Raw genomic sequence first — 19,766 nt, 5'->3', positions numbered from 1 at the left:
ATTGTTCCATTAATTAAAATTACTAAGCCAGTGCGTCCACTATAACATATGCTTCCAAACACAAATTGATCCGCCTGAAACGAGAGTGGTTGAACCCATTACATATCCATGATATCGTTGTCTTTTTTCTCTCTAGACCAATATTTTACCGTGTGACGGGTTGCTCTTTTAGACAGCAGACTCAGTAAAACACAGGTTTAAATTAAATGAAAATATATTGGAAATAAATAAATAACAAAATAAAATTAGATTCTAGGTAATAATACAATAAAAATTAAATCGTCAATCAACGACATCCACGACAGTATGACCCACTGTTTATTATCTGCGAAAAATAAAATACAATTAATGATATAAAATCTAAACGGCAGTTGTGCTGTGTTAATACACTTACACACAGGACACAGGCGATAGGAAAACGGATCGAAGGAGTAGAGATGGATCGGGACAAGCAACACTCGGCCCGATGAGGAACGGATGGTTTCCAATCAGTACTTGGACACAGGAGAGAATAGGTATATATCAGATTAATACTCCCAAGACCGGGGCAATCAAACCGGATCAATACTCTAGCCTAGAAGAAGCGGTTGGCCTTCAGTCAATACCCTAGGGCCAGTGGAGTTATTGTCAGATCAATACTCCGACAGAACTCTGGTTTCTCTTACGGGGGCTGCTCTTTTATACGGTCGAAGTCCTTCCATCTCTTCTAGCACACATCGATGGATGAAGGACTTCTGGTAGCGATGCGTGAATACGAAGGGCTGGTGCTGGCGGTATCGAGGCGATGCAAATCGTTACAACCGTCCATTTATATAAACGAAATCTTAATTCTTCAGAAAAGGGGCAATGTTTCCAGTCTTGGAAGCCTCATTGACTGTGTTGCATCGCCTAACGATATCTGCATGCATGTTGCTCGGCCGTCAATTGTGGGTGTGTAACGCATCTTCTTGCTCTCAAATGACATGCATGCAACCATCATCTGAGAGCCTGACTAGAAATCACCCTTCCAGTAGCTTGCTTGAAGAAGCTATTAATCTTTGACGCTGCGTATGCCTTGTTTCTTCTTTCCATGAAGACTATGAAACGATCTTGAGCAAGAGTTATGGCTCTTTCCCATTCTCCCCCATATGTATATGCTGCAAATCCTGTTTCTAAATAGTGATTCCATGCCCGGCTTACAAGTATCAGAGGTAATTCTCTCTGAATACTGACTTCTCTACTCTAAAAACTAAGTTTTATTGGAACGACAGTAATTAAGTCGCTAAAAATTATACTATAATATATTTTAAACCAGATTTTTATTTACTGAAAAATAAAAAAAAAACTGGAAAGAAAAAGTAGCATGCAAAAATCATTGGCTGTCAATTTTTGTTGAGGGCCGTGCCCATTAGAATAAAATCGGAATATTTTTTAAGACTAAAATTATGAGGGATAAAAATATCAACTTCAATTGTCGAGCAGTGTATTAAAATGATTTATTATGTTTTGTATTAAATTATTTTACCTTCTTAAAGGCTACTATGGAAGTGGAGGGACCTATCCGTATCAAGCTTATGGTGTAGGAGATGGAACTTGGTCCAATGGAACCGATCCAATGACTTTCTTGAGTGGTTATCCCCACGATTCTTATTCGATGGATGGTATGTTATAATTTTATTTTCTCTTTATGATTAAATAAAATATATATTTAACCTGGATATAAACTATGGTTATTAAAAAATACTCGCAAGATTTTGTTACAATTTTGATTAAATTTAAATATGATTTCTACTGATATCATTTTATTAATTTCCAGTTTGATTTTTTCTTACACTTATATTACAATCACTCACTTATAATTATACTTTGCTACTGTTCTGGTTTTGCAAAATTATTACTCATTTTTAGTGCTATACAACATGCAAACGCGAATTAGTGGGCATATAATGTTTAATATGGTATTGAATGCCTTACTTTCGAATGAAACAGACAGTCAGATCTTTTTCATACCGATATATTACTTCGTTAAGAGAGGCGGAAACAAGATCCCATCGAATTCACCTGTTGACTTGAACGAGAGTCGGGATTCATTCGCCTGAATTTTGTTGTTCAGTACAGAACAATAAAGTATATCCTTGATTAAAAATTGTATTATATGTTGAGGTAACAGTATTTATCGTCAAAAGCTATTATTCCAGTTTATTAATCGATGGCGTACGTGGTCGCTTTGAATTTTCTTTTGAAAATCGACCCATTTCTAGTCGTACAAAAATTAACACAACTCGAAAAACCGTTGTAGATTTTATATTTAAACTATGTTCTTTCGACTCGTATACCTATGCATACTGCATAAAAGATCTTTTGTGTACATCCTACATCTATGTTTAGTCCAACAGATCTAGACTTCTAAGAAATCCTATTATCCGTTTTGGAGAGACGGCGTTACCTGTTCAAGTTCTAAAAACACCTGTTCCTGGCATATTTAACGTTCTGCCGTTTCCTCTGCATTTTCGCATAATCTGATAATCTGAATGGTGCCCTGTTCACTTTGTCCATTTTACATACATGATATCAAAGTAACCAGTGTCCAGTCAGAATATCTGTGATTACTTTACGTTTAGTCTTCTGAAGCTCATAAGGGCAGGTTGTAATAATTTTTGAGTAAGCTACGCTAAGCGCTTTTTTGGGCATACTAGACTATCAAATTTTTGGTATACTGTAGAATGTCCCTGAACATTCTGCGATGTTCAAATCAAGCCAAAAATTCGGTTCTGTTAGTAAGATGGGATTACTCCAAGATAGGCTAAAACGTGTTAAAAAAACACGGATATCGGCCTAATTACATCCATTTTATTCAGCATATTCTAACGAAGCATAAAGAGCGACATGCCTTGTTTCATCATTATCCAAATTTATCTTCCAATTCATGGGCGAAAAATCTCTGATCTTTGACTCCAAACAACTAAAGAACGTTGTTTATTGATCTAGAAAGAATAAGCATTTTTAAGTATCCCTGTACAGACAATTTCCTTTATAAAATAATATATAGTTGAATGCTCGAATATATGAATTTTACAATAAAAGGCAGATATCGAGCATAGTTTTTTTATATTAAATCTTGTCGAAGAAAAGCAGCAAACTTCGTAAAAAACTCGGAAGTTGATGGTTGATAAAAAATTGGTATAACGTTTTAGACTTATTTCTTTAAGGTTGATCTGCACCCCCCAAAAGACAAACCCCAAATTCAAAAAATTTGAGAAGGTATATGTGATGACTAGAAGTATTTTGACAACTTTTAACCAAACTTCATGTTTTCGTTTTTGAAAAAACTCAAAAAAACTACTTTTTTCCAAGTATAAAGCGGGAAAACCAAACATAGGATTTTCTTAATTTTTTTACAGCATCAAGATATGATTATAAGAAATACTTATGAATTTTTTGAAAATTTTTGAATTTACAGTTTTGTTCCAATAGGAAAAAATAATATGTTTCGGCTTATAATAAAGTTACCGGTAAGAAACCGAAAAATTTTTTAATAACAACATATATAAAACTGTAAAAGTGAACAAAAAGTTAAATATTTTTCCTAAACATATGAAAAATCTTGTTAAACAAGAATTATGTCTTGAACTGCCGCCTTCAAATTGTAATGTAGGGAGATGGCTCCATCTGAAGCAATGCTAGTATTTATCATCGATAGATAGCATTACGTTCGGCTTCGAAACGCTTCAAGCGAAACGTCATACTAACAGGGTTGCCATATCAATTACTTTGTACAACACTTTGGCAGATAACAACAAAATTTAATAGGAATGTTATCGGTTTGAACTTTGAACCGGTCATGCTGAAACTAACAGAGTTACAGAATAGTAGATACTGCAACTTTTATTTTGAAAGTAGGATATCATAAAATTTACACTCTATAAGTAATATATCTATAAAAAACCTATTTAGTTTTAAAAACCTATTTAGGCGTTTTTAGTTAATTATTTTAGTATTTATAAAAATCCAATGGGGGGTTTGAAATTTTTTTACGCTACCTCCATTTTGAGTCCCTAAAATTTGGGTTTTAGTTTAATTTAAAGTACTAAAGATAGCAGTGCCAAAGATTCAGGTATCTATTATCCTGCCTGCCAACTAAAACCACCCTCTCTTACTTGTGTGCATTTGACTGTCGCACGTACCGTACTCCGAAAGTGGGGTGAAGACATTTTTGGAACACTCCCTTCTCTTATCTAAATCTTATCTATTGTTCTGAAACTATTTTCTTGTGGCTTTTAGAGTAATTACTATTTTAATGGGAATAAGCCAACTTGTAAATACAATACATTTTGGAGACGGCTATCGCCGTATTCCCGTTTTTCTCCGCCAATCCTGCCGGTTTAAGGCATGCTCCTCCTCCAAACCTTTCGATTCCATCTCTCTTCTAATTCCTTCATTCCATGAGCGTCAAGTTCTACCTCTTTTTCTTCTTCCAGGGGGCATCCATTTGTGAAGTTTTTGGGGCCAACGTTCGTCAGGCATTCTCAATAGGTGTCCAAACCATTTTGAACCTCTTTTTTTCTATTCTGTCAATGACCGTTTCTGTAGCGTTGGTCTTCCTTTCCTGGCTTGATGTTCTAGCACTTCTTCTCAAATAATCCATTTCAACTGCTAACAATCTTCTCTTCAGGTCTGCATTGACAATTGTCCATACTTCAGAGCCATAACAAAGAACTGATTCAACCATGGTTTGCCCTATTCTTTTTTTGTTCCTTTTGGAAATGTTGCGATCCCATCATAATGAGTTCAGACATCCTACAATTTTACGTCTCTGAGTAATTCGGTGTTTAATTTCGGTTTGTCCTAAGCCGTTCTTAGCAATGAGTGCACTTAAATATTTAAATTTTTCCACTTGTTTGATTTCCACTTCCTCGTCGATCAACACTTCAAACCTTGCATCTGAATTGATAACTAAATATTCTGTTTTCTTCATGCTGACTTGTAACCCACATTTTACATATTCTCTGTATAGACGCTTTATCATAAATTCTAGATCATAAAAATCTTGAGCTAGGACGACTTGGTCATCCGCAAAGTTCAGGGAGCTTCTTCTTTCTTTTTAATGACTGCTCGGATGTAATTGTGAACATTATTCCATCCCTCCGTACTTCCAGTCATCTTCACGATCATCTCTCTTACAGTCACAGGGTTCATACCTATTTCTTTCTCTATTTCTCTCCACTGTACATCTATTACACTCCAGCATTGTGTGAGTAACAATGTCGGAATATTCGCAGTATAGGCATTTATCTGTATCTGTCTTTCTGAACCTATGAAGATACGCCCTAAAACAGACAATCTAACCAGTCCCCTTAGGCTCGGGATCAGCATCTTGGTCCACTGGGCAACATCTTCCTTGTTGTTCTCCTCTTCTTGCCATCTTTCCATTGATCTTTTCCTTTCTTCTTTTTTTTTTATAGCTGTTGTCAAATGCTCTCTTCTCTCATAAAGATGTCTCTTTTCTACTGCTAGCACATGCAGAGAATCACAACCCGTGATAGTCCACAATGTCTACCACCTGTCTACTTTTGTTATAAGCCTAATATTAGATATGTATATCTAATATCATATTGTGTATCTATACAATAATTATTGTGTTCTGCATATTTAACGTGATAATTTAATTATTCAATTAGCGTTGTTGGATTTTTTGTATTGTGTGTGAAAGTCAAGTTACATTTTCCTACTATTCTTTATATATTTTTTTACTGGTAAGATAGAAAAATCTTTATTAACATCAAAAATGGGTGCTGGTGTAATAATTATAGAAGGTATTTCAAACGAACTTGTTCATATTCGTATTCATATTCAATGTCTAAATATTGCACAAGAAGAAGTTATAAGAATAACTAGGACAAAATCGAAGTCACTAAGAATCGTCTGTAATAGTTGCTATACATTCTAAGATCAGTTTAATAAATTATCTGATTTAATTTCTAAGTTATCAGATAGATTCGCATCGATTAAGGATTGTCTCAAGGTCTTGGAACAACTTTCTCAAAGTAACTCAATTGAGTAACTCGAGGATTGTAACAAGAAGCAAATATTCGTTATCAGTTTTCACGTTTTTATGTTTTTCGTATTGGCAGGTTAACAATAGTAATAAGCCTAGGCCATTAACGGTTAAATTTGCAGATAATAATAGTCCATTATTTATGTTGCACAATTAGATGAGGTGGTTAAGAACCAAATTTTCTAGAGTTCAATTTTAAAGGATGACATAACTAAATATCAACTAAACTATTTGAATCAATGGCGAGAGGAACTGGAAAAATATAAAGTACTTAACAAAGAACTAACAATAAAGTATATTAATAAAGTTTCAACTATTATTAGTACTAACCAACAAAATGCCCCAAAAAACGAATAAAAACAACAACCAATATTTTTTAGACCAATATTGCTTCTTTACATGCTAAGTTTTTTGACTTTTTGTCATTTAAATCTTCTCATGCCGATATTCATATTTCCGATATACATAATATGTTTGGGATGGAGTTCCTCTGAAGTCGCTACGGGAAGTTAATGATTTTGGTGTTATGGTCAACCAAACATTAAGTTGGTCTACTCAAACAGCAAAAATAGTTAGTAAAGCTGCTTTATACTTTATATCAAAAGCTTTTCATACAATGTCTCCGGACTTGTTTTTATAGTAGAAGCTACTAGTTTAAATAGTTTCAAAAACAAGTTTGATGAAAACGAACAGAATATTGTACCTAGCCTTATATTGTTTGTATTTTTTTTCTTCTATTTATATCTTTCCTAACCCAGGGAATAACTTATTTAATTCCCAAAGATCAAAATAACACTCAAGATCCAACCAAGTACCGCCCAATTACTTGTCTTCCAACTCTGTATAAATTGGTCACATCCTGTGTAGCCCGGCCTATCAACCTTAATCATCTATTGTATATGGATGATTTAAAACTATTAGCTTCCACTCGAAGCCACCTGGATCAGATGCTAAGAACAGTAGAAAATTTCTCTAATGATATTAGTCTGCACTTCGGTCTTGACAAGTGCCGTATAATCAAAGAAAAGGTTCAGCCCGGCTGATTCGATATGCAAAACGGCCAGAACATCGAGGCCATCGGTGAAAATGATATGTATAAATACTTAGGAATAAAGCAAGCGCGGAAGATTGACCATAAGCAAATAAAAACTGAGATAACTACTGAGTTTATACGAAGGGTAAAACAGGTGCTTCGTTTACACCTTAACAGTAAAAATTTGTTTAAGGCACTAAACATCTACGCATGTTCCGCGCTTAGCTATTCATTTGGTATTGTTAAGTGGACAAAAACGGATATAAAAAATCCACAAGGAAAATAAATTCCTGTAGCTGGCTGTATACCATGTAACACAAAAAGAGGTTTAATCTTGATATAGAATTTTTGATATAGAAAATCTTCAGCGAAAAGTACGAACACACCTCACCAAGACACAAAAACACCATCCTCGAAGTGCAGTAGAAAGAACGACATTACCGCGGTATTTCGGAGGACGAGGACTTATGGATGTAAGTGAGCAACTCGAAAAACAAATTACTAATTTAAGAACTTATTTTCAGGTGCAAGCTGAGACATCTACTTTACATTGCGCGATTTGTGCAGTAGATCACAACACCGATCTAACTGAGGGAACCAGAAATGCGCATAAACCATCTTATTAAGGACGAAAAAATGCGCACCTGGATGGGTAAACCTCTGCACGGGCGACATCCCATTGAGGTCACTCAAGACCATGTCGACAATATAGCGTCGAACTATTGGCTGACATCAGGAAAGATGTTCCCTGAAACAGAAGATTCACTACTGGCCATTCAGGATCAGGTTATATCAACCAAAAATTACCTGAAATATATCGTCAAAGACCCTCATGTCCAGAATGACAAATGCCGATATGGATGTTAAGCTCAGGAAACCATCCAACATCTAACCGGGGCTGTCAGGCATTAGCTGCAACTGAATATAAGGAACGGCACAACTCACTAAGAAAGATCATTCATCAAGAGATAGCTATCAAACTGGGACTTCTTCAAACAAACCATCTTCCATATTATCAATACGTTCCTGAGAGTATACTTGACAATGACAACTACTAGCTATACTGGGACCGCACTGTGCTCACAGAACAAACAGTGGCACATAATAGACCAGATCTCATACTAGTTAATAAACTAAAGAGACAAACAACATTAATTGATGTGGCGATACCCAACAACAATAATCTTCGTGTTAAACAGAACGAAAAAATCGCCAAGTACAGGGATCTGGAAATTCAAATACGAAGACAGTGGAGAATGGAAAGTACCCAGACAATACCTATTATTCTCTCTACTACTGGAGTCATTCCAAAGAAACTCCTAGAAAACATAAAAAAGCTAGGTCTGAATGAACATCTCTACAAGACTATGCAGAAAGCTGTAGTACTCTCAACGTCCAGATGTGTACGAAAATTTTTGGGAGATACTCCCAACATACCAAGCCACCTAGGGCTCGATAACACGGAAAGAGTCCCGCCAGAGCTCAATCCTTTTGATACCGTAGGTATCTGGGATGAGTGAATTTTCCCCTTAGATGGAGTGTGAGCCGTATGACTAAATCTGGGATACTAATACTCAAAAGCAAACTTAATTCCAAGCACATAGTAAAAGCAATAAACACATACGCAATACCACTTTTCACGTACTCATTTGGCTTTATAAAATGGTCGAATACGGAAACTGAAGAACTAATTAGACCAAATAGAACCGTGATAACTAAATAGGCATCAACTACCCCAAATCGTACATCCAACGCATGACACTACCACGCACACAAGGTGAGAGAAGAACATCGTGTTTTGGAAATATCATTCACTACTTAAAGATAAAAACCAGCAAAAAACAAAGACAAAAATATATAGAGCAGCAATTAGACCGGTGATAGCATACGTAGCAAAAGTAATATGTCTTACGAAAATGGATATAAAGAAAATAAAAATATAAATAAAAAGTAGAATATAAAGAAAAAGTAAGAATTATTAAAAGCAAAATGATAAGAATAAACAGCCCAATAAAGCCCGAACAAGGAGAATATAGAAGACTAATGAAGCATGAAATAAGAAATAGAAATATAACCGAAGGGGAAGACATAGTGAAATTTATTAATCCACACAGACTGAGATGGTTTGGACACATACAAAGAAGAAAAAAGGCGCACTAATAAGGAAGATAACAAACCTGAAACCAGTAATAAACAGACCAAAAGAAAGACATGTTCGCATGTTTTAAATAACATTTTTGACGATTGACCATTTTTCATATAAATCCCACTAAAATATTTAATAATACTAGATAATTTAATTTTTAACTATCAACAAAAATCTAATATATAATTGCATGTATAAATTTAATGGTAATACGATATTCACAGATAGTGCCGCTAAGTACCTCTTTGTCGATAAAAATGTTTACATAATAAATATGTGTCATTTTTCAATGATATGTGTGGATTATGTTCTTGCAAATGCGTAACTTTAATATATTCCGATTGACACAGCGGAGCAGTAAAATATTATACATAAAGATGTTGTTAAAGATATCTTTGCTTACTTGGTCTACTAGGTATTTGATAAAATTACTGTCTACACAACTTGGCAACTCAGCCAATGGATATAATGATAGAAAACTGTAATTTATATTAGGGTTTGAAAATATTACAGAGTCATCATGTAGAAATCTACGATTAAGTTAAAAAAATTACCACAGTAGTATGCCGCAGTAGAGCCATCTCTAGGATCAGAAACAAATTAATCGAGGGTGAAGATCAACCTTAAAATCGTTGGCTATCCAGCACATCAATGAATGTTATAAACATTTAAATACAGTTGAGCGAAGATGTAGGTGTTTGTCCTTACACCTTTGTCCTGATGGCTTTGTTTCACGCACCAGTAATAGGTCGCTGGTTTTTTCCCTTGGGGAACAAGGTTTTTCCTTAGGGAAATAGGTTCACTTTATATATATATATATATATATATATATATATATATATATATATATATATATATATATATATATATTTCTTTGAAGGACCACCCAGAAAACTGGGAAAAATGAAGATTCGAAAGGAACGTTTGAACAAATATATTTAAACAAATACAATGTATTTTAAACGCCGATAACTTGCATATGATACACACTTGTCGGTGATACAATATTGACACGAACTTATTAATATACCGACTGGTTTAAAACACTAATATGCCGCTAGGGCGAGTAGAGCCTGACGCTCCTTCAGTGCTGGAATTTGAACTGATACTGATGTCCACTCTCGCCCCTCAATCACAAACATTCCGAAATCTCCCCCCTGACCCCTCGACGTATTAAAAGATATGTTTATTTTTCAAATACCTTTAACTTTCAAATCATTGATAAAAACTACCTGAATACGGGTATTTGTCTCAACTTGCGGAATTTTGGAATGCGTCAGAGGGTAATTTGGAAAATACTAATCCTTTCATTGTTACGATTCTATGAAGGTTTTAGAAACTTGTGTAGAAAGTTATTTAAATGCAAGATAACGGCGCTTTACAGATTATTAGTTAGTACAAAGAAATTTTATATATCTAAACTAATATACAGTATGATACAAAAATAAACTAAATAATATGATACAAAAATAGACTAAAAATATTAAGTATTGTTGTTACGCAACATAGTCCCCCCGTTGATGTGACCTACATCTAAATGAGTATGGGGTAAAGGACATACTTTAACAACAAATCTTATAAATGTTCCGTCTTTAGTTCTTAGTTTTACAGAACCCTGCCGTCTTTACCTGGCAGTGTTTCGATTACTCTTGCCAGTGGCCATTTTAGAGGAGGAGCGTTATCATCGATTAGGAGTACAAGATCATCGACTTTAATGTTTTCTTGGGGCAGAAACCATTTGGGCTTATTTTGGAGGCGATTTAAATAATCCCTAGACCAACATTTCCAGAAATGCTGCTGAATTTTGCTGCATTTCTGCCACAGTGATAAACTATTTTCGGATTTTGTCGAGATATCTTTTTCTGGATAGGAAGTCATGCTGCTTCCAATGAGAAAATGAGCGGGGGTTAGAAAAGAAAAATCATTTGGACTGTCTGACAATGGACAGAGGGGTCGTGAATTTAAAACAGCTTCTATTTGAGCCAAAATAGTGGTTAATTCCTCAAATGTAAAAATATTATTGCCCATCATCCTTACTAAATGATACTTGCAGCTCTTTATAGCTGCTTCCCAAATTCCACCCTGATGTGGAGATCGAGGTGCAATGAACTTCCACTCAATTAATGTTGAGGCTGCGAATTCTTTTATGGTAGGTAGAACATCCGTTCCCATAAAAAAGTCATAAAGCTCTTTTAACTGATTACGAGCTCCAAGAAAGTTGGACGCATTGTCCGAATAAATGGTTTTAGGAATACCTCTGCGTGAAATGAATCCTTTTAACGTTAGTAGGAATGCTTCGGTGCTAAGACTGGACACTAGCTCTATATGGACTGCCTTAGTGACGAGGCATACGAATACTGCTATATAAGCCTTACAAATGGGAGCACGTCGCAGTTTTGAAGATTTTATTTGAAATGGGCCCCCGTAATCGATGCCGACATTTGTGAATGGTCGAGAGACCTGAAACCGTTCTTTGGGTAGATCGGCCATTATTTGATGAGCTGGTCTTGCGTTAAATCTGTAACAGTTCTTACATTTGTAGATGATCCTCTTGATTTCTCTCAGTCCATCAAGAGGCCAATAAGTGAGTCTAATATTTGACAATGTATTTTGAGGGCCTGTGTGCAATAGGCGAATGTGTTCTCTTTCAAGTAACGATCTAACTACCTGGCATTTTGTAGGAAGAAGAAGTGGAAATTTTTGATTATACGAAACATTTGCATTGCGAAGTCGTCCACCAACTCTTATTAAATCAGATGCGTCTATAAATGGATTCAATTTTAAGATAGCCTTATTTTTTATTGTTTTTTGATGCTTTAAGTCTTTAAATTCTGATTGAAAGAATGTTAGTTGAATGATTTTAACTATTCTCTGCTCGGCTTCTATTAATTCGGAAGCCGAAAGTACACCATTTCTTTTGTTTTCTTTATTTTTAAGATTGTAAATATACCTATTGCAATATGCAATTACTCTTTGTAACCGAGTGAAAGATGAGAATTTACAAAAAGTTGTATATAGAGTAGGTTTCGAATTATTTACAGCGTGTAAAGTGGCTTTTATTTCAGGGATATCTGTTATATCAATATTTGGAACAAATTCATTAAATTTAGTGGTTGCGTTCATTAGAAGATGGGGCCCATGCCACCATAATGTATTGTCTACCAGCAGGGCCGGTGTGGTGCCGCGAGACAGAATATCTGCTGGGTTATCTTTAGAACTTACGTGACTCCATAAATAAGTTCGCGTTAACTCCTGTATTTGAGTTATACGGTTTGCTACGAAGATTGACCAACGAGAAGGGTGAGAATTTATCCATGCAAGTACAATTTGGGAGTCTGTCCAGAGACTAACCGAAGCTATGGAAGAAACCTTTGGTGAAATAATAAGAAAGATATTTGAAATCAGGGTAGAAAGCAAAACAGCCCCTAATAATTCAAGTCTGGGTAGGGAAATGGTTTTTAGCGGAGCTACACGACTCTTTGAAGTAATTAAGTTGCATGAAACGATTCCATTTTCATGTAAAACCCGTAAATAAATACAAGCGCCATATGCCTTCATACTTGCATCGCAGAAACCATGGATTTCAATTCGAGAAATATTGAGCAGAGGTCTAGAGATTGTGAGTTTTGCAAGATCAGGAATGTGAGCTAGAAAATTCAACCATTCTGATGAAATTTCTCCTGTGAGTTTGTCATCCCAATTTAAGTTACATATCCAAATTTTTTGCATTAACAACTTGGCAGATACAGTAATCGGATTTATTAGACCAAGAGGATCAAAAATAGAAGAGATAATTGATAGAACTTCTCTTTTTGTGTATTTTGGTTCACTAGAAATGTCAGGAAGAGAGATAGAGAACATGTCAGACTGAGAATTCCAACATATTCCAAGAACTTTATTTGACGAATTGTCGGGTTTTATTGCATAATTAGATTTTTGAGATTCAGAGGAAATAGAGTCGAGAAACTCGGAAGAATTAGAACTCCATTTATGGAGTGGTATCCCAGCGGAATTTAGACTCGTAGAAAGTTGCTTATAAGTCTTGTACAAAGTCTCGATATCATTTGCACCATGTAAAATATCATCTACATAACAAGAATTTTCTAGAGCATCAGCAGCTAATGGGTATTTTTCTTTATTTCGAACTGCCAACTCTTTAAGACACCTAGTACTTAAAAAACTAGCTGAGTTTGTGCCGTAGGTCACGGTCTGAAGTTCTAGACATTTTAATTCTTCTTGCGGGGAATTGCGCCACAGAATGTTTAGTAGAAATGTCTGTTTTGGGTTAATTCTTATTTGCCTAAACATCTTTTCGATGTCGGCGATAAGAGTATATTTGTAAAGTCTAAAGCGAATTAGAATTTCAAACAAATCAGGTTGTACAGTATAACCTTTGAGCATAATATCGTTGAGAGACACATTTGAGGTTGATTTCATTGATCCATCAAATACAACCCTGAGTCGAGTAGTTAAGCTATCATGCTTGAAAACACAATGATGTGGGAGAAAAAACTTATGTTCGGACGATTCATTAAGCTTAGAAAGGGGAACGTATTTACAATGCCCTAAAGAAACATATTCTGATATGAATTCTGTGTACAGATGCCGTAACTCGTCTGATTTGTTAAGCCTTTTTTCAAGATTGAAAAAACGTCTTTTTGCCAAATGAAATGATTCACCTAATTTTTGATATTCATTAGGAGTCTTCAGAGGTAGGTCTACTTGAAATCTGCCACTAGGAAGAATTGTTAGTGAAGGTTTGAATATGTCCTCAGCTCGCTGTTCTGAGGGAGTTAATGTTTTTACATGAATAGAAGTGAGTGGTTTAGTCTCTTCTATTTCCCAAAAATTCTTTAAAAGAGAATCAAGATCAGCAGTTTGTACGTGTAACGAAATATTTGAATAATGTGAGTGTGCATTATTCGTTGAAGGAGTCGCGTTTGATCCTAACATTGTATAACGAGAGTATGGGATATTTCCACCTACAATATAACCCAAATGAGTGTTTTGAAGAATAGGAAGGTTGGGGCCTAATTTTATTAAGCCGTAAGTAACTAGGTCAAAATAAATATCAGCTCCTAAAAGCATGTCTACGTCCGACGGGGTACAGAAATGTGGGTCTGCAAGTTTTATATTTTTTGGTATTTTTAATAAATTTAAATCCAGCGCGACTTGTGGATGCTGGCACGTAATGCTTTCGAGGACAGCACAGGACAGATTAAAGTTTTCACCAGGATATGTGTTTGAATAGATTTTAAGGTCTACCATCTTGTTTGAAACAGAAGAAGTTTGAGCTATACCTGATATTTGAAGATTTCTGGTATAGGGTGAATAACAAATTCTTTTGGCTAACCTGTCTGTTATGAACGAAACTTGGCTACCGGAGTCTGTTAAACAACGAACAGAGATGGGATTGTTTTCAACATCATAAACAGTTACCAAAGCAGTTGCGAGTAAAATTTGCAGATTGTTCGAATATACAGAGTGGGACGAAATATTGCTCGGTCCTGGAAGATTTTGCGTATCTGGTAAACCTTGCGGAATTGCATTTGGAACAGAGTTGTTCTGCGAATTTGCATGAATATTCTCCGAAGTGAATTGAGACGAATGCTGATTTGGACGTTGATGACGTGAATTCCGAACAAATTGATTTTGGGCGGGTTGACTTTCAGAATTCGATCTATACGAACTTTGCCGTGAAATATTTTCCGACGGGTGCGAAATGTGAAGCAAAGAGTGATGTCTTTTATTGCAGGTTTTGCCATTCGAAGATGAGGAACAAGAATTAGACATATGACCACTAGCAAGGCAATTGAGACAAAAACCTTTGTTTTTTACTTTTTGCATACGCTCTTGAGCGGACAAATTTAAAAATTGTTGGCAAGAGTATACTTTATGTGAGTTAGAATTGCATACGAAACATTTAAAAGATGTATCTCTATTATTTATAGAAATATGAAGAGACGGTTTTGATTTATAAACTGTTTTCTCTTCAAAGATCAAATTTTCCAATATCTTACATTTCTTTTCAATAAAATTCAAAAACTCATCTATTGTAGGAAGTTCGTTGAAATCTCTTTCGGATTCAAAGGATCGTTTCATATTAAAATCTAATTTTTGTGTAAATATATGAATTAAAATTAAATCTGCAAGATTGTCGGAGATATTTAAATTATTTAGCTCACTTAAATTCTTTTTTATGTGAGTTAAGAATTCTCGCAAGTTTTGAGCAGTATTTTTTGTTAATGAAGGAACGTTCAAAAGTTGTTTTAAATAAGTGTTAATTATTAAACATTTGTTTTCAAATCTATTCTTAAGTGTATCGAGCGCAACGGAAAAATTTGAGCCTACAACTTCCAAATTTTCAATTAGTTGTAGAGGCTCGTTCTTGAGAATTGATTTTAAATAAATTAGTTTTTCAATATCTGAAAGATTTAAATCATCTACGACAAGTTTGGTAAACATCTCGATAAAACTAGGCCAAATTGCTATATTTCCATCGAAATGTGGAATTTTTATTTCCGGTAGGCGGATATGATGGTTATTTGAATGATTTTGTTGAGCTGAGGTGCTCACAACAGAATTTACTGAAATTGTATCAATTTTATTCTTTAGAGCTGATCCTAACGTTAAAAATCTGTCTTCTACGTCTGCCATGTCAACAGAAAATTCATCATCTATTGTCTCTAATTCATTTTGAACCTCGAGATATTTGTTAAAAACTTTTCTAAAAATTGATAGATAGTCTTTTCTAAAAATTAATTCATTTTTTGAAATATTACTTTTTTCATTTTCTTTAAACCAATTCTCCAATCTAGTTATCGAAGCTTTACTTCGACCTCTTGCCTTAACAAGATCATCTTTTACTTTAACAATATCATCAACCGTTTTATCCATGATTAGCTGATTGAATTAGATTAAGATTTAGTAAGCGAGAAATGTGTGAAAGAATTTGATCTTTAAATTGAAAAAACAGAAGAATAGTAATAAACACAGAGATATAGCGAAAATATGAGAATTTACACTAAAAATCGAAAATATAAGTAAAAGGATATAATAATTATAAAAATAATAGCGAATTAACGAAAATGTTCAATAAATGTTCAAAAAGAGTTTATAGTATGCACTTCACAAATGATACTAAAATTAAAAAACTTACAGTTTGTTGAGTGTGATGCTAGGCGTTAAATCAGCTACCAGGATGAAGGAGTCTGGAGGCGTCCTACTGGAAGATGCTGCAGATGCTGCGTTGATGTCTAACTTGAAGATGAGACATGCGAAGATCTCTGATTCGAAGTTAAAATGTGAAGAAGTCCGGTTCGAAGGAACATGAGCGAAGATGTAGGTGTTTGTCCTTACACCTTTGTCCTGATGGCTTTGTTTCACGCACCAGTAATAGGTCGCTGGTTTTTTCCCTTGGGGAACAAGGTTTTTCCTTAGGGAAATAGGTTCACTTTATATATATATATATATATATATATATATATATATATATATATATATTTCTTTGAAGGACCACCCAGAAAACTGGGAAAAATGAAGATTCGAAAGGAACGTTTGAACAAATATATTTAAACAAATACAATGTATTTTAAACGCCGATAACTTGCATATGATACACACTTGTCGGTGATACAATATTGACACGAACTTATTAATATACCGACTGGTTTAAAACACTAATATGCCGCTAGGGCGAGTAGAGCCTGACGCTCCTTCAGTGCTGGAATTTGAACTGATACTGATGTCCACTCTCGCCCCTCAATCACAAACATTCCGAAATCTCCCCCCTGACCCCTCGACGTATTAAAAGATATGTTTATTTTTCAAATACCTTTAACTTTCAAATCATTGATAAAAACTACCTGAATACGGGTATTTGTCTCAACTTGCGGAATTTTGGAATGTGTCAGAGGGTAATTTGGAAAATACTAATCCTTTCATTGTTACGATTCTATGAAGGTTTTAGAAACTTGTGTAGAAAGTTATTTAAATGCAAGATAACGGCGCTTTACAGATTATTAGTTAGTACAAAGAAATTTTATATATCTAAACTAATATACAGTATGATACAAAAATAAACTAAATAATATGATACAAAAATAGACTAAAAATATTAAGTATTGTTGTTACGCAACAACAGTTACACAAAAACTAACACTAAACAAAGGTCAAACAGTTTAGAAATTGTTTTGGGCAACGGTGGGAGACATAATGGCTCCTAGTCTTAACAGAAATGTTACAGTGACATCTGACATATAACAACTTAGATGGGCAGTTACAATTAGAGTGATCTGCACATTTCAAAAACTCTATGGTAAACTGAACGTTGACCAAAAGTCCAATATAATATAGGCGAAGCCAAGCAGATAAAATATGATATATTAATTACTATATATAGAATGTATAATCCAGATCTCACATTCATGACTCATGTCAGTGATAACTTAAGGGTTAGTTTGGGGGCAAATGTAGCGGACACAGAGTGTGAATGTAAGAACTAGACTAAACAATCTGCTATAGAGTGGTTGGTTGACTACACTAAAAGGTCTACCAAGCGCTACCAATACTATATAAAAGAAGAAATTGAAATACTTAGAAATAAAAATCAAAGTTAAAAAACAATGTGCAAACTGAAGTATTATACCACGAGTTCAGTCAAACTTACAGTAAAGTTTGATTTGTTTTGATTTACTAAACACAACCAAGTGTAACTAGCACCCGCTACTAGCAATTATAAATTCGAATCTAAATTACCAATCGTCATGCCAAAAAGCGTAAAATTGTCACTTTTTAAATAGAAATTGTAAAAACATTCAAAGTTATTGCGAAAATTAAAATCCATATCTCGAAAACTAGCCATATTTATATGAGGCATATTGGACAGAATCAATATATTTCGAGGTCTAGACTTTAAGAATTTACAAATCAGAGATTGGACATTTATAATGAATCACATTATATATATATATATATATATATATATATATATATATATATATATATATATATATATGTATTTTGTTAGAAGATTAAATCTTCTAACAAAAGCTGCTATCGCTTTGTTTAATCAAATGGCCAAATATATGGCCTATGAGGACAAATTCGTTAAACTTCTCGTGCTCGGATCGGTATCAATAAAGTGTTATGAATCATTTCGGCCTATCCCAGCCTCATCAGACATTGAGAAATTCGTGTACCCTCCAATGTAAAGACATTGGCTAGACCCTGGTCTACCTGGCCTTTCAGCATACGACCGTTAGCGGAACCGCTACCCCTACGAGTCCGACACCATTTGAGGGTGGCGTGATTACATAAAGTAACACAGGGCTCCACTCTCCCCGTAGTACCTGTGTTGCGTTACGCACACCCTCCGTTTAGTCGAGGGCCGAGGCTCGACCTCGCACGTTTGACAGGTCGTCACTGAAGAGCTCTCCTTTGCCACTTTTAAATCTCCCAGGTGGGTCGTGCCGTAACCCCACTCCCTTAATGGGGAAAGGGCGTGTCAGGGACGCGGCACGTTCAACCTCACCTGGTTTTGTGGAATGAGAGTAGAGTGGTCCCACGAGAGGCTCGTCTCGGATACTAGGAGTGTAGACCGGTGACCGTAACGGCGAAGCGCCCTGCGTGCGTTTTTACAAACCCGACACCTCGAACGACGGCTCTCTACCTCTTCATTCCTACCCAATAGTCGCCTCTTACGACAGGCAGGGAAAATCGCTTCCTAAAGCTTCACCACTGCAGTGGTTAGCGTACAGAGGCGCTACCTGTTTTGGTGGCCATGAACGAAAACGATATAATAATATTGTTTTCTGTCCTCTGGGCTATGCGAAATGTGTAAAAGATTAAATCTTCTAGCAAAAGCTGCTATCGCTTTGTTTAATCAAATGGCCAAATTTATGGCCTAGGAGGACAAACTCGTTAAACTTCCTATGCTCGAATCGGTATCATTAAAGTGTTATGAATAATTTCGGCCTAACCCAGCCTCATCAGACACCTGGGCTGATACAAATTCAAACTCGGAAAGTCCAAAGTCTCCTAAAGCTTCACCACTGCAGTGGTTAGCGTACAGCAGCACCACCTGCTTTGGCGCCATGAACGAAAACGATATATCGTTTTCTGTCCTCTGGGCTATGGGAAATGTGTAAATGTGTATGTATATATAAATATATATATATATATATATATATATATATATATATATATATATATATATATATATATATATATATATATATATATATATATATATATATATATATATATATATATATATATATATATATATATATATATATGTATTCAATGGTTGAATAGCAGAGGATTTTATCGGTCAATAATTGGCAAATGAAAGTCGTCAACTACTTTATTGATTTATTCGAATACGTTTCGCTTTTATTTTTAAAAGCATCATCAGTTCACTACAAATAAAAAAGATTGTAGAATATAAGTAAACAACCAACAGGGTTCATACTTACAAAAACAATTTGTAGGTTTTTTTAGATGTTATGAAAACTCTACGATAACTTAACATTAAAGATGTAAAGTAAGAA

General features: G+C 34.9%; 1 protein-coding gene across 5 annotated transcripts in view; it reads left to right on the top strand.

The window, feature by feature from the left end:
- Ythdf (YTH domain-containing family protein) overlaps positions 1-19,766 on the top strand; it is a 687,327-nt gene that overhangs the window by 191,646 nt on the left and 475,915 nt on the right. For 3 of the 5 annotated variants that reach the window (XM_072545111.1, XM_072545086.1, XM_072545094.1), the window contains one exon: positions 1,515-1,640. The exons of the other annotated variants lie outside the window; for them this stretch is intronic. In XM_072545111.1, the coding sequence (XP_072401212.1) occupies positions 1,515-1,640 (126 nt within the window). The remainder of the gene's footprint in view (positions 1-1,514; positions 1,641-19,766) is intronic. 5 annotated transcript variants of the gene reach the window in all.

This window comes from Diabrotica undecimpunctata, chromosome 1 (genome assembly GCF_040954645.1).
Source record: "Diabrotica undecimpunctata isolate CICGRU chromosome 1, icDiaUnde3, whole genome shotgun sequence".
In the NCBI taxonomy this organism is placed as follows: Eukaryota; Metazoa; Arthropoda; class Insecta; order Coleoptera; family Chrysomelidae; genus Diabrotica; species Diabrotica undecimpunctata.
Note: the sequence above shows the minus strand (reverse complement) of the source record. Positions and strands in the feature narration are given on the sequence as shown.